At 58.7% G+C, this 19,722-nt stretch overlaps 1 protein-coding gene and 2 long non-coding RNA genes across 15 annotated transcripts in view; 1 reads left to right on the top strand and 2 right to left on the bottom strand.

Moving 5' to 3' along the window:
• ZC3H7B (zinc finger CCCH-type containing 7B) overlaps positions 1-15,488 on the top strand; it is a 57,786-nt gene extending 42,298 nt beyond the window's left edge. For all 13 annotated transcript variants that reach the window (XM_082739975.1, XM_082739967.1, XM_082739973.1 and 10 more), the window contains exons 13-23: positions 18-179; positions 2,158-2,363; positions 3,413-3,513; positions 4,823-5,004; positions 7,146-7,231; positions 10,690-10,823; positions 10,989-11,094; positions 11,249-11,357; positions 11,816-11,949; positions 12,076-12,239; positions 12,622-15,488. In XM_082739975.1, the coding sequence (XP_082596101.1) occupies positions 18-179; positions 2,158-2,363; positions 3,413-3,513; positions 4,823-5,004; positions 7,146-7,231; positions 10,690-10,823; positions 10,989-11,094; positions 11,249-11,357; positions 11,816-11,949; positions 12,076-12,239; positions 12,622-12,868 (1,631 nt within the window). In that variant the 3' untranslated portion in view covers positions 12,869-15,488. The remainder of the gene's footprint in view (positions 1-17; positions 180-2,157; positions 2,364-3,412; positions 3,514-4,822; positions 5,005-7,145; positions 7,232-10,689; positions 10,824-10,988; positions 11,095-11,248; positions 11,358-11,815; positions 11,950-12,075; positions 12,240-12,621) is intronic.
• On the bottom strand, positions 1,308-4,435 carry LOC309869271. Its single transcript, XR_014314085.1, has 2 exons — positions 1,606-4,435; positions 1,308-1,503 (listed from the first exon to the last, which is right to left on the bottom strand). It is a non-coding gene; the product is annotated as an uncharacterized lncRNA (long non-coding RNA).
• LOC309869277 lies at positions 15,183-19,720 on the bottom strand. The gene is made up of 2 exons (XR_014314091.1): positions 19,650-19,720; positions 15,183-16,624 (listed from the first exon to the last, which is right to left on the bottom strand). It is a non-coding gene; the product is annotated as an uncharacterized lncRNA (long non-coding RNA).
• Between the last annotated feature and the right edge of the window lie 2 nt (positions 19,721-19,722).

The raw sequence follows: 19,722 nt of genomic DNA, 5'->3' as shown, positions 1-19,722 counted from the left end.
TCCACGTGTCCCCGCAGGGCCCAAGGCGGGCGACTACACCTACCGCGAGGGCCTTGAACACAAGTGTAAGCGGGACATCCTGCTTGGCCGGCTCCGGAGCTCCGAGGACCAGACCTGGAAGCGGATCCGGCCCCGGCCCACCAAGACCAGCTTTGTGGGCTCCTACTACCTGTGCAAAGGTGGGTGCGCCGCGGCGGGGGCCGGCAGTGTGGCCAGGGCCTAGCTCCTCTCACACCCAGCCTTGGCTCTGCCCTTCCTCACCGGTGGGCGGAGGAAGACATTCATCGAGGAGTCATCCCACAGCAGAATGAGCATCTAGGCCCTGTCTTGACAGCTCCACAGACTGGGGGAGAACATTTGAGATGTTCCATTCCAGCGAAAGCCCCTACTGAGCGTGAGAGCCAGGCAGTCCGTGGAGAGCGGTTGCTGTCACAGCTGCAGGGGCCCGAAGGACTGTGGGAAGGATGTGGGGAGAAGCCACGTAAAGCACATAGGACTGGTACATAGTAGAGTAAACAGATTGATAAGTATTAGCTTTTAAATGTTAGTGTTGCCATTGTCCCCACTTCTGGCTCACGGCGACATGGCCGGTATTTAATGGACGTTTGTCGGGTACCTTGCTTGCCGACTTCGATTTCCCAAGCAAGCGTCTTGGAGCAGTCTTCACGGCTCTCTACAAGTAGTCACGACATTGCTGGGCACTTCTAGTGTCGCCCTTCTGTACCCACCATCACGCATCCTCACAACTCAGGGCTGGGAAGCTGAGGCTTCAGGAGGTTCCGCCTTTGTCCCTCAACCCAGCCGGAGGCTCTAGCCCTAGGCTCTCTGGACCAGTGACCTGTCCTCCCAGCAGGATCTTAAGGACATGTCGCTTCTGGGCTTGAAGGCCTCAGTCAGCCCTCCCCTGGCCAGTGTAGATGAAGTCCATACTCTCTGAGGCTTACAAGTCCCCCGTCTGTAACCACCCAGAACCCGGACTCCTTTGCACACTTGATCTTGATCTTGAACTTGATCAAGCAGCACCCAGATCTTGGGAAGCCTTTCCATACAGGGTTCCCTGCCCGGTGCAGAGCTGGTTCGGGCACAGAGCAGCCAGTGGTGACCATCTGTCCACTGGCTCCCTTGTCCTTGTGTGCCAGCAGCCTGGCAGAAGGGTGAAGCAGGGCAGACTTAGAGTGTGAGCAGGGGAGAGAAAGAAAAACCATTTCCGCCACCAGGAGATGGCAGGGCTCCAGGTTGTGAGCCTGCTGCCCTCCCAACTCCCTGGTTTCCGGGGGGGGGGGTTTGGTTTTTGTTCCGTTTTTTTGTTTTATTTATTTATTTATTTATTTGATTTGATTTTAAGATTTATTTGACAGAGAGACAGCCAGAAAGGGAACACAAGCAGGGGGAGTGGGAGAGGGAGAGGGAGAAGCAGGCTTCCTGCCGAGTAGAGAGTCTGACTTGGGGCTTGAACCCAGGACCCTGGAATCATGACCTGAGCTGAAGGCAGGCGCTTAATGCCTGAGACACCCAGGCGCCCCATGCTTTCTGTTTTAAAGTAGGTTCCACACCCAGCGTGGGGTTTGGACTCCCGGCCCTGAGATCAAGAGTTACATGCTCTACCGATTGAGCCAGCCAGGCGCCCTTGGTCCCCAGGGGCTTTATTATTTCACTTAATCTGCACAACAACCCAATGGTTTCTGTTTATGGGACAGACAGCTGAGGAATAACAGGGACTCCCAGCCCAAGTCTGCCAGATTCCAAGGCCCAGGCCCTTAACCAGTGGTATTTTCCTGGTGCATAATGAGAGTAAAACCCCGTGTGTTTATTTCGAGGCTGTGTTCATCTGCAAAGCCCTTCATCCTACCTCTCATCCTGCCCGACCCCCAGAAGGCAGCTTTGTGGGGTGGTAGAGTGCGATGACTGCATCCTTGGTGGATGGAAAAGGCAGGCACTGCCCTCAGCATGGGTGTGGAGCGGAGGAGGGACCTGGCCTGGGATGGGCTTTCCCCAGCTCTGTGGCTTGGCCCCACCCGAGTCCCGAGCAGCAGCCCCCCCGCCCCCCTGGCCACGGTGGGGAGGAGCCTGAGTCCCGCCTGCTGCAGCAGAGGTCCTGGGGGCTCTGCGGGCTACCGTCCCGCCTGGCAGAACGTGTGTCCTGTTGCCTCTTTGCAGACATGATTAACAAGCAGGACTGTAAGTACGGGGATAACTGCACCTTCGCCTACCATCAGGAGGAGATCGACGTGTGGACAGAGGAGCGGAAGGGCACCCTCAACCGTGACCTTCTCTTTGACCCGCTGGGGGGCGTCAAGCGCGGCAGCCTCACCATCGCCAAGCTCCTTAAGGAGCACCAGGGCATCTTCACTTTCCTCTGTGAGGTACCCGCTGTGAGGACCCCCACCTCTTGCCTACTGTGCTGTCCCACTTGCCTGCCACCCCACAGTCAATGGCGTAGATGGCACTGGGGAGGGGCTCCCTGGAGTGCCCTGTTATCAGATGTCAGTCCTGGCACCTGGCCGTTTGGGAGGCCTGACTTGAGAATCAAGTAGGTGCTTGGACTGCCAGAAAGGCCCATAGGACCCTGTCTCGCTCAAGAAAAGAAAGAGAGTCCTGCCCGCTCTTTCCAAATGGCCATCAGAGGCCAGGGTGGGCACCAGGTGCTGTACGTACTTGCCCTCCCCACATCTCCTTGTCCAGCTGTGCGGGCTCCGGTGCCTAGCACGTCTCCCTGCCCACTTGCCTGCCTGTATCCAGGCTGTCCCCTCTCCCGGGAGTGCCCTCCCTGTGTTCCCATATCTTGGACGCTCTGAGGCTCAGCTCTGATCCCAGCAGCTCTGCCAAGTTGTCATAAATTCCTTCCCCAGAGCTGCCACAGCAGACCCTGCCGGCCACCGGCTTCCCTGCCTGATCGGAGCATGTTGAGGGCAGTGTCAGGGTCAGATCCCTCTCCACGTGGAGCCAGAGGTCTGGATCCAGGTTGCTGGCAGGGTTGGTGCCGCTCAACCCAACCTTGACCCAGTGCACAGCCAGCCCTTCCCCCCGCAACTCTCAGAGCAGGTGGACTGGCCGCTCCCTTCAGAGCTCCCAGCCAGCAGCTGCATGTACTTTCCAAAGCATTTGCAATTCTGTTGTGTCCTTTCTGAGCTTCCCAGTGGACCTGTGGAACAGCAGGCACGGTCACCCCAGTTTCCAGCTGAGGAAACTCGGGCCCAGAGACCTAGAGTTGCACCCTGCCCCAGGCATCTGGAGTGGTGGGACCCCAGAGACACAGCCCAGGCTATCCAGGGGCCAGAGTCAGAGAGGTGGGAGCCACAGAGCCTGAGGTGCCCTTTCTCACTCCCCTGACTTAGAGCAGGGCTAGCAGGGACCCAGTCTGCCCCTCCCGGCGTGGTTGTGCTGGGTCCCAGCCCCTCTCCTCCCTGGGCAGATCTGCTTTGACAGTAAGCCCCGGATCATCAGCAAAGGCACCAAGGACTCCCCGTCGGTCTGCTCCAACCTGGCTGCCAAGCACAGCTTCTACAACAACAAGTGAGTGGGACCCACAGCCTGGGCCTAGGAGCAAGGGCCCACGGAGAGCCGGGGTGGTTCAGATCCCTGGGGAGCAACTGATGGGTGGATCTAGGGTGCCAAGGCGAGGTGCAGAATTTAGGGCTCAGAGCCAGCATCTTACAGTCTCTGTTGTACTGATGGGGCTTGGAAGTAGCTCACTCAGTAGGCACGTGAGAGGCCACTTCTCTGACTCCCAACCGGTGCCCCCTGCTCCCATGACATTGGCAGCAGACAATGAGTAGGAGGGTCTGGGTCAGGCCTGGCACCCACCTTTGCTCCCTCTGACTCCCCTTGGCTCCCCCCACATGGATGATTAGAGCCCTGGGCCCTGAGTCAGACAAACCTGGGTCCTCTCCCAGCCTGGTCAATGCCTGTTTCATGTCCTGTGGCCCTTGGTTTTCCTGTCTGGGAAGTTGATGATGAAGCCAATCTTCTAGGGTTGTCGTTATCATCGTTAAAATCCTGTCCCACAATTCTAATCTATTTGACTTGTGTTTTATCTTAACCACCAGACTATTCCTTCTGTAGCTCAGGAGAGCACCCCTTGCCCCCAGCGGCTCAAAATACCCTATCATCTTTGTGTTCTCGCTGCGGTTCTATGGGTTCTGTATTTTCCTTACGCCCCTCCGGATCTGGCTGGATTGCAGAATTAACGGTTTTGTGTGTGTGTGTGTTTTAAGATTGATTGATTGATTTGAGAGAGAGAGAAAACATGAGTGGGAAGGGTAAAGGCAGAGGGAAAGAGAGTCTCAAGCAGAGTCCATGCTGGGCGGGAGCCCCACGCTAGGCGGGAGCCCCACGCGGGGCTCTGGCCCACGACCCCCAGATCGCAACCTGCAGAGTTACCCCTATGATTACGAAATACAAACTAGAGAACAACAACAAATAAAATAAAATAAAATGCTGTCCCAGAGGAGGTGCTGGAATCCTGCTTCTCTGGTTCTGGGGCATCAGGCTGGGAACCTGCTTGTCTTTCCCCCCCATGCGACCCCCCCCCCCGCCGGCACTCCCTTCTCCCAGCCTCCTAGCAGGTGGGATCTGTGGCCTCCGGCTGGCAGTGCCACCTTGGAGCTGGCCCTGGATTGAGGCCAGGAAAGGAACACACCGCCAGGACGGCCTGAGTGTAGGACCCCCACCTCTTGCCTACCGTGCTGTCCTATTTTGGAAGCCTTTTAATAGGGCAGGAAGCCCCTCCCCTTAGGCTTGCGCTGTACCTGAGGGACTCGAGGGAGAGGGGAGGGGGCTCCAGCCTGCATCGTGCCCCTCCCCCCTGCCCTCTGCCTGCCAGGTGCCTGGTGCACATCGTCCGCTCCACCTCGCTCAAGTACTCCAAGATCCGCCAGTTCCAGGAGCATTTCCAGTTCGACGTGTGCCGCCACGAGGTGCGCTACGGCTGCCTGCGGGAAGACAGCTGCCACTTCGCCCACAGCTTCATCGAGCTCAAAGTCTGGCTGCTGCAGCAGTACTCAGGTGAGGGGGCTGGGCAGGGGCGGCCAGGCGGTAGGGGAGAGGCGCAGGATTGGCCCGAGGGTAGATGGGCCAGCCCTGGGCAGGTGGCAGAGGGAGGTCACAAGGGGCAGTTACTGGGGGGGGCTCTGCAGGAGCTGTCCCCCCTACCCCCCAGACATCAGGGAGATCACAAAGGACACAAAGGCTCTGCTCTCGGGGAGCCTCCCACTCCAGAAAGGTCTTGGGTTTTTCCCTGGACCGAGCACTGCCGGGGGAACACACGTAGAAAGGGAGAGGAGGCAGAGCCCCGTTGCCTGGTTGGTCACCGGTGGGTCACTTCCCCTCACTGAGTCTCCATTTGTCGACCCCTGTGACCTGGTGATCGTACCCTCCACCTTGTGGCGCCTGGGCGGCTCAGCGGTTAAGGGTCTGCCTCCAGCTCCGGTCCTTGCTCTCCGGGAACATCTGCGATCTATAAGTAAGGGCAAGGCAGGCCGTGTAACCAGTAGTATAAATCCCACGTTCCATCTGTTCTAGGACACAGGTTTCCCCCACTGTGTGCTGTAATGCAATTTAGCAGCACTGTTTTGGATGTAACATAAAATAACGGTGCATCTGACAATTGATGTCCTCTTCGAGTTGATGAAACAGGCTTATGTAATTTCAGACGTGCTCAGCGCTGAGAGGAAAGTAAAGCAAAGCAAAGGGCTGGGGGGGGGGCCTCAGGCTGGGGCATTCGGGATAAGACGGTCAGGGAGGGCCTCCTGGGGAGGTGGTGTTGGAGCGAGGAAGGGTAGGGCGGGCACGCCGGGCAGAGGGAAGAGCAAGGCTAGAGGCCTTGAGGCAGGAGCCAGCTTGGTACAGAAAGACTGCCCGGGAGAACGGAGCTGCTTAGTGCCTGGCAGGAAGAGGTTGGTAGGGACCCAAGGGTGTAGCAGTCTCTAGGTCGTGCATAGAGTCGGGATTGTTCTGAATATGCAGGGTCTGGAGGGATTGGGCGGGGGGTGGAGGTATATGATGGATCAATATTTTTTAAAAGTCGCTCTGGCTCCTGGGTGGAGAATAGAGGGGTGAGGGCGAACAGTGGGGGAGCAGGGAAGGTGTGGCCCAGGCCAGGGCGACAGTGGCAGCGGTGGAAGGAATGAGCCTATTCTAGGGATATGTTGATGGTGGAGCCAGCAGTTGCTGTCGATGGAGCAGATATGAAATAGGAGACAAATAGGAGACCTGGCATCCAGGTCACCGCACGGTTTCTGAGCAGAGTAACTGGAAGGATGGGGTTGGTCTGTTCTCAGAAGGGGAGGCTGTAGGAGGACCAGGTTTTGGGGGGGGGGCGCATCCCATTAGGCTCAGTGTGGGACGAAGGGCGTTTGAGCTGCCTCTGGGACGTCAAGTGGAAATGTGGAGCAGGCAGCCGGCTGGGGAAGTTTGGAAGTCACAGGTGAGGTCTGGGCTGTATTTGGAAATCCTCAGCAAGAAAATGGGTATCAGGTACAGTGCCTGGCCCAGAGTAAGTCTCCAGTGACCAGCAGTCACCATGGAGCAGTAGCCATAAGACAAGGTCAAAAGGAAATCAGTCTGAGAAAGGGACTGGAGGAGACGGGAGAGGCTCCAAGCTGTGCCTCAGAGGCTGGGTTCCACCGTCAGCAGTTGGACTAGGAAGGTCTGGGCCACCAGGTTCGGGTGTCTGGCCCTTTGCTGACCTTAAGCAAAGAGCAGTGGCCCCTCATCGAGCTAGTGAGCCAGGCTGGGCCAGGTGTGGAGCCCTGAAAACAGTGGGCTAGGGGCTGCCAAGCAGCAGTCAGGCCTGAGACCCTGCTGAGGGAGGAGGGCTGAGTAGCTGCGGAGACCCTGGCATGCGGGCAGGGGCGTCCCCCTACCCTGCCGCAGGCCCCACACCTTTCTCCCGCATCTCCCCACTCTCGGCTGCATGGATTCTCCTGCTCCCTGTGAGGGCTTGGAGCAGGTCCTCCATTCCCAACTGAACAGACAGGCCCAGAGAGGATGAGTGTGTTCCCTGCTCCGTGTGTCTCTCCATGGCGGGGCCTGGCTGGGGAGTGGGACTCCTTGGGCCTGGGCCCAGGCGGGACCCTGCCGATCCCCTGCCTCTCTCCTCGCTGAGCTCCTTCACGGACGCCCGTGTCTGGTCCCGCCCTCCACAGGCATGACCCACGAAGACATCGTCCAGGAATCCAAGAAGTACTGGCAGCAGATGGAAGCCCACGCCGGGAAGGCCAGCAGTGGCTTGGTGAGGCGCTGGGGTGGCGCTGGGGGTGGGATCCGGTCTCCGGGGGCCACTCGCCATCCCTGTAACGGAGCCTCCTTTCAGACGTACCCAGAAAATTACCAGAATGGTACAAAGAATTCCTGTGTACCCATTTCTAGGTTCCCCAGATAATAACCCATTTTACCACATTCTACACTTGCTTCACCCTACGTGTGTGTGTGTGTACATCCACACATAAACATTTGTGTGCAATTATATACATATCTTCTTCTGAACTGTTTGAGGGTGAGTTATAGTCGTGATGCCGTATCACCCCTAAATACTTTGGTGTCTGTTTCATAAAAATAAGGCCACGGTCTTACATAATAACCACAGCACAATGGCATCACAGAACTAACATTGGGATAATTTTTCAGATTATGGTGTCCCGTTAGTTAGATTGTGTGAATCATCCCGAAATCCCAAGTGACACTGCATTCATTAGTTGTGTCTGTCTAATCACTCTCTCTCTCTCTTTTTGAAGATTTTACTTATTTATTTGAAAAAGTTAGAGGGACAGAGAGTGCACAAGCAGGGAGGAGGGGCAGAGGGAGAAGGAGAAGGGACCCCGACTGGGGACTCGATCCCAGGACCCTAAAATCATGACCCGAGCCGAAGGCACATGCTTAACCAACTAAACCACCCAGGCGCCCCATCTCGTTTCCTTTAATCTAGAGCAGTCCCCCGGCCTTTCTTGTCCTGCACGGCATTGATGGTTTTGAAGAGCAGCTGTCTTGTACAAGGCTCACTCGTTTGGGATTGTCTGATGGTTCCAGAATCCCAGAGCTGGTGTTATGTTCTCAGCTCTGTCCTCAGGAGGGTGTGTCCCTTGAGTGGTGATTATTTGGTTAGACGCACCTGCCCTGTAGAAGTTTCTCTACTGTGAAGTTATGTTTTCCCCCTTTGTAATGCACAAGCGTCTTCTAGGGACGTGTCAATATCCTGGTTTTCCTTCCCACGGGTCGTATCACCTCCCATCCGTCCCTGTCCAGTGTCCCTGAAGAAGTGAGCTGCGGCACTGTGGCATTTGCAGATGGGGAAACTGAGTCTCAGAGCATCTAGAGACTAACCTGGGGGCACACTCAGTGGTGTAAATGCCTGGTTCTCTGACGTCGCTCTGTTCCCCTACCACCCAACCCCATCCCCACTTCCCCTGAGGATGTCTCACCCATAAAATGGGGACCATATCCCTGCCTGGTGTGTCTCTGGGTGGGCGTGAGGGTCACAGACGCTGACCAGGCTGCAGCTTGCCGAGACCCTGCACTGCACTGGGCCCTGTGCCCTCCCTAATCCTCCTATCGTCCCCAAGAGGTAGGGACCACTATAGCCCTGGATTACAGCGGGGACAGGACGGGTGGTCTCGGGCCCAAGAGATAGTGTGAGGCGAGACCTCCGTGCCATCCGCACATGAGAGACAACCCCTTCCCCAGGCCAGGCCCACCCACTGGTCGCTTTGGGAGGAGGCTGGCCCCCTGGGCCCCACTGAGGCCAGCATGGGGGTGGGAGTGAACCAGGGAGCAGGGCAGGCTGGCCCCCAGGACTGCCTGGTCCCCTGGGAACATCTACCCCCACCCCAGCCTGTCTTTTTGCTCCTTTTTCTTTCTCTCCCTCCTCTGTCCCTTCCTGTGCTCTTCTCCCTTCCCCCTCCCTGCCATGTGGTTTGGGTTTTGTTCCTGGCCAGGATCCCGGCTGAAAAGCAGTGAGGGGCTTGGCTTGGACCTCCAGTGTTCTCTTCGAGGACTGACCCCTCACTACCTCTCACCCCTTCTTCCTCCTCACGGCTGCCGCCAGGGTCCCCAGGTGTCCCGACAGGTTTCCACCCCCTCTTGCTGCCAGGGGCCCCACTGAGCCCACCCAAGACACCCCCCTTGGGCCTGGCTCTGGAGCAGGGCTTCTGCGCCAGGCTTGGCCATGACTAGGGCATGCGGCATCCTGCTTGCTTGCCATCTGAGGGCGGGGCCGGCAGCCCTGCGAGGCCTGTGAGCCCGGGTAGAAGCTGCTCGGGCCCCGTGCCCATGGCTCCGCAGCTGTGCCGTCCCACAGAGAGGCACAAGCACCTGCCTCTCGCCAGGTTCCTGTCCTCAGGCCACTTACCCGGGAGTGGCTTAGCAACCTCGCAGAGCCTCTCCTTTTATCCAGTCACAGGGGAATGACCCCACCTACCCTCCACCCCGAACAGGGCTTGCCGCCAGGAGCTGCTGAGGCTGTAGGGTTGTGAAAAGGGAAGTTCAGTGAACTGGCAAGGCTGCCCATGAGAGCCGTCCCCACTTAGCTCATCTGTGAAATGGGTCCCCTCAGGCTTCTGTGAGAATCCAGTGGAACACCTGGAAATCTGGAGTGGTGTGGAGAACCTCTTGCCCACTCCTAGCCTAGTGTGTGCCCCAGTTATGAAGGTCTCCTTTTTCCTTGTCACCGAGGTGACATGGAGGTCATCCTGGGGCCGAGCCAGGCTGCAAGTCGTCTCCAGCACCAGGCCAGGGGTCAGTAAACACACGTAGACAGAACCCCTTCCTGCTCAAAGACAGGCCCTGAACTAGGGAGTGCCAGGCACACAGGGGGCTCCCATGGTGGGGGACATGTGTCCTCTTCCAGCCTGCGGGGCAGAGCGCTGCCTGGAGGTGTGACCCCCCATCTGCGGCTCCAGGGAGGAGAGGGGTGCTCTAGGTCACAGGAAAGGCAGTAGGTTAGCCAACCTAGCTGCGTGAGGGGGTTGAAAGGGGCAGAAGACAAGCCTGCTTGGGCATTTTTCCCACCTTTCACCCCCCCCATCCCAGGGGTGCAGAAGACTAGGCCGTCCTGCCTGCCAAGGCAAGGCTAGAGAAGAAGATGGACAGTGAACATGGTGGGGCCTGAGGGGGTCCAGGGCTGCCCGGAAGTCTGTGCCACCCCGCAAGACAGGCTCCTGTGAGAGCGGCTTCCCGCCCAGGCCCTGCTGTCCCCGGGGGCCCGGGCCTCATGTCAAGCTGAGCTGACCAATGTGAGGCAGTTTAGATAGAGTGGGAGCTTCTAGGATGGGCAGCTGCCCCTTAGGAGTGCTCCAGGGAAGGCTTCCTAGAGGAGGTGAGGCTCGAGCTGGGTTTTGAAAGTTTCCAAAATCGGCCTGAAGACGTCTGGAGGAAGGGCATTCTGGGCGGAGGGAACAGCATGTGCAGAAACAGGCCAGGCGCAGGGAGATGCAAGCAGCTCCAAAGAGCAGACCTGCGGGGACGAGCCTGGCAAGGCAGAGAGTGGTTGCGGGAACCAGGGGGCCTGTCCCAGGCCTGGCTCCCACACTGAGGCCGGGGGCGTGCCTCGTGTGGGGAGGTTACTTCCCTCTGGGAAGTGGTGATGATGGGCTGGCTCATTCTAAGGCTCCAGGTGGCCCTAGCACTCCTGGAGGCCACCTAGGGGACAGACCCCAGGCGTCAGCCGGGATGACTCCCAGCCCTTTTGCCCCACAGGGTGCCCCTCGGACACACGGGCCCAGCACCTTCGACCTGCAGATGAAGTTCGTGTGTGGCCAGTGCTGGAGGAACGGGCAGGTGGTGGAGCCTGACAAAGACCTCAAGTACTGCAGTGCCAAGGCCCGGCACTGGTGAGCCGGGCGGGGGCGGGGCCCGAGGGGGCACCGGGGAGCCGGGCGGGGGCGGGGCCTGAGGGGGCACCGGGGAGCCCGGTGGGGGATGCCCAGCAGAGCTGCCCGAGGATGGAGGCCGGGGCTGTCCCCCGGGCCTCCCCACAAGCCACCTGTGTCCTGCAGCTGGACCAAGGAGCGGCGGGTCCTTCTGGTGATGTCGAAGGCCAAGAGGAAATGGGTGTCCGTGAGGCCGCTGCCTTCCATTCGCAACTTCCCACAGCAATACGATGTGAGGGCCCGGAGCGGGGAGCAGGGTGGTGGCGGGAGCTCAGGTGTGGGGGGGACGGAGGCGCCCCAGGAGGGCCTGCCTGCCTGCCGCCCGGGGCCGGGGCTGTGCAGACCGTGGCAGGACTCAGCCGGCTCTCCCCACGCCCACCTTGCAGCTCTGCATCCACGCGCAGAACGGCCGCAAGTGCCAGTACGTGGGGAACTGCTCCTTCGCACACAGCCCGGAGGAGAGGGACATGTGGACGTTCATGAAGGAGAACAAGAGTGAGGGCAAGAGGGGCGCCGGGGTGGCTCCGTGGGGTAAAGCCTCTGCCTTCGACTCAGGTCATGATCCCAGGGTCCTGGGATCGAGCCCCGCATCGGGCTCTCTGCTCAGCAGGGAGCCTGCTTCCTCCTCTCTCTCTGCCTGCCTCTCTGCCTACTTTTGATCTCTGTCTGTCAAGTAAATAAATAAATAACCTTTAAAAAAAAAAAGAAGAAGCATGAGGGCAAGAGCAGGCCCAGTGCCCCCGCGGTGCCAGACCCTCTCAGCAGGCCCAGGAGCACCTGCTCCCTCTTCCTTTGCCACCCCAGGCCGTCCCCTCTCTGTGTCTTCTCTTGCTGACTGGGCAGCCCAACAGCAAGGCCTGGGGTGCCCCCAGCTCACGGGTCCGGGGGTGGGGGGGATTGGGGCAGAATGGAGGGAGGCTCCCTTCCCACCGGGCACGTCTCTTCCCCTCCAGTCTTGGACATGCAGCAGACCTATGACATGTGGCTGAAGAAACACAACCCAGGGAAGCCAGGGGAAGGGACCCCGATCAGTTCTCGGGAAGGGGAGAAGCAGATCCAGATGCCCACAGACTACGCCGACATCATGGTAACAGCCTGCTTTGGCCGGGGTCTGAGGCTGATCTGGGAGGGCGTGGGGCGGGCCCGGCGTCCCCGGACTGGGGGGGTGGGCCGGGGAGCAAGGAGTGGGCACCCATGGCAGCTGTGCCCCCAGATGGGCTACCACTGCTGGCTCTGCGGCAAGAACAGCAACAGCAAGAAGCAGTGGCAGCAGCACATCCAGTCCGAGAAGCACAAGGAGAAGGTCTTCACCTCCGACAGCGACGCCAGCGGCTGGGCCTACCGCTTCCCCATGGGGGAGTTCCGGCTCTGCGACAGGTGCTCCCTGGGCGGCCGGGGCCACGGGGCGGGCTCGGCGGGACCTGGCGGGCAGCGGGGTAGACCTGAGATGAGCCTGTGTCCAGCCCTGGCTCTCCCTGGCCTGGAGATAGCAGCACGCCGAGGGGGGTGTCCCTCCAGGGGACAGCTGCTCCTGGGTGTGCGGAGCATGGGGGCAGGGCGGGGTGGGGTGGGCTCAGAACTGCCAGACCCCCGCCAGGAGCCCTGGGGCAGATCCCAGAGTGGGCTGGGACGGGCCAGCTTTCATCAGGACCCAGGTGCCCAGGGAGAGGCTTGTCTTCGGGGGAGGTTAAGCCACGGGTCCACAGCTGGTGGTGGAAAGGGTGTGGGGCGTGGGCAGTGAGCCTCCTGCTGCCCACAGGCTCCAGAAGGGCAAGGCCTGCCCAGATGGGGATAAGTGCCGCTGCGCTCACGGGCAGGAGGAGCTCACCGAGTGGCTGGACCGGCGCGAGGTGCTGAAGCAGAAGCTGGCCAAGGCCCGCAAGGATATGCTTCTGTGCCCACGGGACGACGACTTTGGCAAATACAACTTCCTGCTGCAAGAGGATGGGAACCCCGCTGGTGCCGCCCCGGAAGCCCCTGTGGCCGCCGCTGTCACCGGGGAGTAGGGCCAGCTCTGGGCCCTCGGGTGAAGTCCTAGGGTCGGGGGCAGGGGTGGGGACAGAGGGCCTGATAGGAGGTCCAGGGCAGGCTAGGGCTGGGGGTGGGGGGCCGCCCTCCTCAGGCAGCCCCCGGCCCCCTGGGGCCCTGTCCATCCTCTCTGCCCCTACCACCTGTGTGCATACCCAGGTGCACGTGCTGCAGCCCTAAGCGGTCCCAGGGTCCTCATCCTGCTGGAACCCCGGGCAGATACCACCCCCCAACCCCCGGCTCTTCTGGTTGGGGAGGGAGGGGCCGGGCCGACCCCTCCAGCTTCAGCCTACAGCTTTAACTTCTGTCTGGTCCTAAAGGGGGCCCAAAGCTCAGGGCTGGGGAGCCTGGGGTCCCCACTTGAATCTGCAGCGGGAGGGTCCTTCTCCCTGCCCCACCCTCCCCCCATCCTCACCTCCCCTGGAGGGGAGGGCAGATCAGGACACAACAGAGGGCTGGAGGCCCCAATTAGCTTTAAAATGCAGCCCCAGGATGGAGCTGGGAACACAGTACAGGTGGCTCGCCCTCTGGGGCCTCAGTTTCCCCTGTGGTTAGAAGATTGGGAGGGGCTGGGCTTGATGATCTCTGGAGCTTCTCCAGTTAGGCCACCAGCCCAGCCCTGTTCCTGTGGGCCACGGAATGTGGACTGTAGGTGCTCAGAGTCCTTGGAGATGACTCCGCCCAAAAGCCCTTACTGCAGAGAGGGAGACAAAGACCTGGGAAGGAGGGGTGATCCGCCAGGCTCTCCAGCCCAGGGCACGGGGTAGAGCCTGGAGGCACACTGTAGTCGAAAGGTTGAAGACCAGATGTCTGCTGGACCCTCCACGCTCTGGGCAGGTCCATGACCGTCTCCAAATCAGTGTGGCATTGGGTCCCAGGCAGCGCCCCCTGTGGGCTGAGGAAGGGAGGCTCAGGAGGCTGGTCATGTCAGCACCCTGCAGAGGGACTGTCCCCTCCTTAGGATGGTGGTGGGGAGTGTGACAGCAGGTTACTTCCCACGCCCACTTAGGGTACTGGTAACGGGCTGGGCACCCACGGTCGCACCTTCTGCAGGATGAACCGGAAGGCAGGGGAAGTGCGGGGCTCAGGGAGCACGGAGAGAAGGGAAACGAAGCTGGGCACCCAGCACGGCCCTCTCCTCCTCTCCCCAGACCTGGACGTACAGTTGTGCCTGTCTGTCCTGGCCTTCCCTGATTCCCTGCCCCGCCAGCTGCCTGGGACCTCAGCCGACCCCCAGCCCCTGCCCCTAGCCACTAAGCCCTGTCCCATCTGTCTCGTCTGACTTGTCTGCGTGCGCCCCTTCCTCTCCATCCCACTCCCTATGGGCAGACCCAGCCTCTCCTGGTTCCCAAGACATTCCAGATTGTCCCACGCGGTTGGCACAAAGAGTGGGGCCCCCCCGGAAGGAACCGGGGACCACAGCTGGAGCCCGGGGTGGGGAGGGGGTGAGACAGAATGGAATGCCCCTCATTTCTCCTCAAGCAAGGATCGATAGTGAGCGATGATGTGGTTCTGGGCACCCGCGCACAGAGAACCCTGTTTCTCTAGCCGTCACTGCCCAGCCTTCCCCAGTAACCATGGCATGCACCCTTTCCTCTCCCTGCGCCCTTCCCCCAGCAGGCCGCACCCCGGTGCAGGCAGCGTGACTGGAGGGAAGGAGAGACCACACCCAAGGTGAGGGCCGTGGCTGTGGCCGTGAATGTCGATGACACTTGTTTTCCCTGATCCGTGGTGTTGCAGTCTGTCGTCACCAGCCTCGTTTTTAGTGTGTATATATGTCGCCCCCGTGATGCATATATACACAGGTATTAAATATATCGCTCTATATAATATTATATATGTGTGTGGTATCCAAGGAATGACTTCTAATGAGGGCTAAAGATAAAGAATTTGGCCAGAAAATGCAGCCATCCTGGTGTAATTAAGAGGGGTTTTTCAGATGCAGGGACTTAGAGCCGTGGGTTGGAGGGGGGTTGGCAGCGGGGGTCGGAGGGGCCCCGCCTGGGCCCAGTTTCCAGACCATTCTGGCCTCGCTGGGAGAGAGCAGTAGTGCTCCAGGAAAGGAAATGATTGGTGTTAGTCTCCCGCCCAGAAGAACAGGATTAGAGTCCAGATTTTTCTTCTTTGACCGGTTACCCATCCAGGGGCCCTTGGGATCTAGGGCTCCCTGGCCTGCCCAGAGATGGATACCCCCTGCCCTGGGTTGGGAAGAGAGCAAGAGGCAGGGGTTGGGGGACAGGAGTCCACTTTGAACGATGAGGGTGATTATTTCAGTCATGACCCCAACTGGGAGGCTTGGAGAGAGTTGAATCAGGGGCCTGTGCCCACTGCCAGCGGGCAGACGAGACTTCAAACATGGTGGGGTGGGGGGCAGGTGCCCCAACGTGAGTGTCCCTTTGGGGTAGGGGAAAGAGGGATGCTGCATTTCTCAGCTGGGCAGTAATCAATTTAATGGTCCTTTTAAAATGTCTGTGTATTAAAAATTTAAGAATACCACACTTTAATATTAAATATTCATAAGGTCTAGTATCTTGATAATAATGTAGATGTTTTAATAACAATTTTTGTCCTTCTTAAAATAAAATGAAAGAAACTTGATTCTTTTAGCCTTTGTTCTAGAAAATAAATGTGTGCACTTTGACCTCTCCCCCTCCCCCCGCCCAGGTGTTGCTCCTGTTCCTCCCTGCCTGTCCCTTGTGCCTGGGGGCCTGGGCTGCTTGGTATCTGTGGGGCAGAGCTGGCGTGCTGGGCAGGCCTAAAGGCGGACATTCCAAGGGGTGAGGGGCAGAAGGTCTGTGTCCCTGTGTAAACAGGGCAGCCCAGCTGACCCCAGCTCAGGCAGCACCTCGGCTGGCGGGGACAAGCTGTACTGTGTACAAGTGGGCCCAGCAGCCACCCTTCGCCCTGCTCCAGCCCGCCCACTCCGAGCCCTCCACTTAGGGCTGTCAGAGGTACCCACCCCTCCCCGTGTCCATCAAGGGCACCGTCTTGAGTTCAGAGGGCTGGCTCTGTGCCCTTTCTGGGTGTGGCTTTTCCAGAAAAGTAAGGGGCCACGCCACGCTTTGGAATAAGATTCTGACTGCACTGGGGACAAGTCGGAGCCCAGATTTCTCATCTTTAAAAAGGGAGATCGTATTAGATTGGGGATTCTTGAGCAGGGGAAGCCCATCTCTGCTGGGGTGAGAGGTGCTTTTCCAGAACCCCTGCACCCTGCGCGTCGCAGGTGATGGAGGGAAATCCCAACGGAAGGGGCCGCACGTGTTCAAGAAGGAGCGCTCACCCCACGGCTCCCCACGGCTTGCAACTAGTGTGCAGTGGCACCGGGACAGGGGTCCAAGGCCTGTGACTTTTCCAAGGTGGAGTCCTTTGGGTCAGATATGCAGAGGGGCTCAGGGACTTGATGAATGTCCAGATGAGCCGGAGGAACCACCAACTTGACCGAGCGCCTTCTGCGCACAGGCACTGCGGACGGCGTGTCCGTTCCCTACTGCAGTCCTGCACGTTTGATGTCCAGCGCTTACAGATGTTCAGCAGAGGTTCCAACGACCCTCAGAAAGGGGACAGTAAAACAAGAACCACTGGGAACTGAGGGATTGGCAAAGGTCCCTTCGGCACTTATGTTCTGGGGTTCTCAGCACCCCTGAAACACCAAAGTGGCCCAGCAAGGTACCACCCCCGGAGGAAAAATGCAGGTCCGTCCTTGGGCTGGAAAGATCATGAACCTGCATCCAGACCTGCTCAAACGCAGAAAAATCAAAGAAAGTAAGAAAAGCAGTACCTGGCGGATGAAATTCTTAAGTTCTCTACATTCCCCTACATTCTCTTCTGGTCCTCCTTTAGCTCAAAGGGCTAAACAGTGAGCACCCACTCTATCTCAGGTCCTGGGAACACGGTTCCTGAAGAAACGTGGTTTCCCTTGACTCCACAGTCTGCCAGGGGATACAGACCCACGAGGGAGAGTGTAGGAAGGTAGGACAGGCACAGTGATGGGGGGTACTGCAGGTGTCAGATCCAGGGAGGGCTTCCTGGAGGAGGCAAAAAACCAGAAGAGAGGCTTGAAGAGATAGCCGTATCACTGTCATCGACGTGCACACTCTGTCCTGCATCTGTCTTTTTCTCTGTTGTATTTCACGCATGGGTCTCCAAGCCCCGGTGAAAGCTACGTATTTACAATCGGTGGCTGACCCTTCCTCCATCAAGGGGCCAGAGCTGGCTTGAGCAGCCTCTGGTTACTGAGCCCTTGGCTGTTTCCGGTCTTCACGCCTGTGGGTAAAGGGGGCAGGGAGCCCCACCACCACCACCATGGGCCCCTGCAGGCTCCTCCTGCCTGCCTCTGGGGAAGCTGATGCTAGGGAAGGGCACCTGGGCAGGTGGGGTGGCTGTCAGGGACCTGCAGGTGGGTGGGGGGAAACTCTGCGCCTCTCGAGAGAAAGCCCTGGAGGACTCTGCCAGAAAGCGCGTCCACGTAACCCCCTACAGCGGTGGCGGGGGGGGGGGGTCTACAGCGGGTGTCAGACCTCTGAGCCAGGAAACCGAAGTGCAGACAGTCCCAACATTGCCGCCTGGAGGTCCCTTCCAGAGGTCTCCAGATTTCTCTGCAGGCTCCCCCCTCCCTGTCTTTCCCCTCTCCAGCTGCCTGACCCAGCAACCCGCCGATGTCGCCCCTGCGTGACCACAGGTGACGCTGCCAACTGGATACGCTGGGTGCAGAGGAGGGGGTGCCACGTGGGCTGACTTGCAGTGGCATGAAAATCCCCTAAGGGTAGGGACCTGCCTGGCAGGGAGTGTCACAAGATCTAGGCTGGTACCAGCTATGCAGTAAGCACTCACGCACGGTCTCAGATACTTAGTACATTTGTACATTGAAAGGCTTCTGCAGAGGGGCGCCTGGGTGCCTCAGCCCGCGAAGCATCTGCTTTTGGCTCAGGTTATGATCCTGGGGTTCTGGGATCGAGCCCTCCCAGGTGGGGCTCCCTGCTCCATGGAGAGTCTGCCTCTCCCTCTCCTCTGCCCCTCCCCCCTGCCCCGTGCTTTCTCTCTCTCTTGCTCTTTCAAATAAATAAATAAAATCTTAAAAGAAGAAGAAGAAGAAAGCGTTCTGCAGAGTTCACGAGGATGAAATGTCATTCGGCAGGTGGCTTATTTCTGAGACAGGTAGGCATTTCCTGTTGCCCCTGGAATCGTGCAGTCTGTGGGTACCCAACCAGTCCTCATTCGTGGTGAGCTGCTCTAGCACGTGAGGGGGTTCTGGGGCAAGAGTTGGTTCAGTCAGGCCCAGCCTGAAAATCCCAGGTCAGCCTGAGGCAGCCAGCACCCCAGGCCCACCTCACCCTCACCACCCAGTGTCTCAGAAGCAAAGGGCACTGGAAGGATAAATAAGAAACTAAATTTGTGAGGCACCTGGTTTGCTTGGTGGGTTAAGCCTCTGCCTTCGTCTCAGGTCATGATCTCAGGGTCCCGGGATCAAGCCCCGCATCAGGCTTTCTGCTCAGTGGGGAGCCTGCTTCCTCCTCTTTCTCTTTCTACCTGCCTCTCTGCCTACTTGTGATCTCTGTCTGTCAAATAAATAAGTAAAATCTTTAAAAAGCAAACAAACAAAAAAGAAACGAAGTTTGTTTATGAGGAAGAGGAATGGGGAGGAAGGACAGGAGTAGAAATCAAAAGTGTTGAGCTTTGCACCGTATAATGATTTTTGTATTCAAAACTTGAAATTAATTGGGAAAAGAGCATAGTTGGGGGAGGGCTAGTAGGAAAGAAGGGAGGGTGATCAGAGGACAGGCAGAGGGCTGTTGGGGAGGGGAGTGTCCTGGAGAATTTTTGCTTCTTTACGAAGTAGTTTTGGAAAGCTCTAGAAATTATCTACATGGAGGGAACCAAGTGCTTATTGCATCCAGTTTGGAGTGTCAGAAACATGGAACCAGAGCTGAAAGGAGCTTCAGAGGTCACAGCACCGAGGAGATTGGGAACTGAGATCCAGAAGAGCCTGGTGGCTTGTTCAAGATCCCACATCAGTGTGTGGCAGAATCGAGAGCCTGACACCATCCCTGAGCCCCACCCCACCGCCAAGTCTGATGTCCGTCTTCGGTGGAGGGGGACATGCAGAACCTTGGCTTTGACCATTCATTCGGGGGTCTAGGGACCATAGAGACCAAGGTCTTGGTGAGAGGGACAGAGAGCAGTCTATTGCCACTAAGGTCCACAGGATGGGCTGGGAAGCAGGACATCACCCAAGAGGAGTCTAAGCCGGGTTTGCAGAGCTGCTCCCTCTCGGGGATGCCCGTTCTGCTTGCCCACCCAGGGCTGGTCTGCCAGGCATCTCTGTTCCCCTCCCCGGAAGACTAAAGGAATCCCAGACTGCAGCTTTCCTCGCTTCTTTTAGGAGAGCAAGCTTCAGGCTCTGCTGATGGTGCAAAGTTCCACTTACCCACACCCCGTGCAAACCCCCGTGCCTTGCAGGACACGCGTGCCTTGCATACAGGTGTCAGCGCCGAAGCATGCTAACACCCCTCGAGGCTCCCAGGCTCCCAGGCACATGCGTGAGGCCCCATCCTGTGCGGGTGTGTGCTAACACTATGTCCTTTGGCTGAGCTGCTGCGGTGCTGGGTGTCGGGTCCCGGCCCACACTGATTCCCAAGGCCGGCCCTGCCCTCTGCAGCGCTGGACCACCTGCACCCCCCAACCACCCCCTCCCCCCGCCAAGTGTGCCTGAGTGTGCAGTGCACGCTTGCTGTGGGCGTGGAGCCATCTCACGGCTCTCACCTGGCAGGCCCTGGTTATGGCTCCCAGCCTGGGGGAAGAACTTCCCTTTGCAAAGTTAGATAACAGGCCGGGC

This window comes from Mustela nivalis (assembly GCF_964662115.1).
Source record: "Mustela nivalis genome assembly, chromosome: 7".
NCBI classification, from domain to species: domain Eukaryota; kingdom Metazoa; phylum Chordata; class Mammalia; order Carnivora; family Mustelidae; genus Mustela; species Mustela nivalis.
The sequence above is the reverse complement of the archived record's forward strand: the minus strand, read 5'-3'. Positions and strand labels throughout refer to the sequence as shown.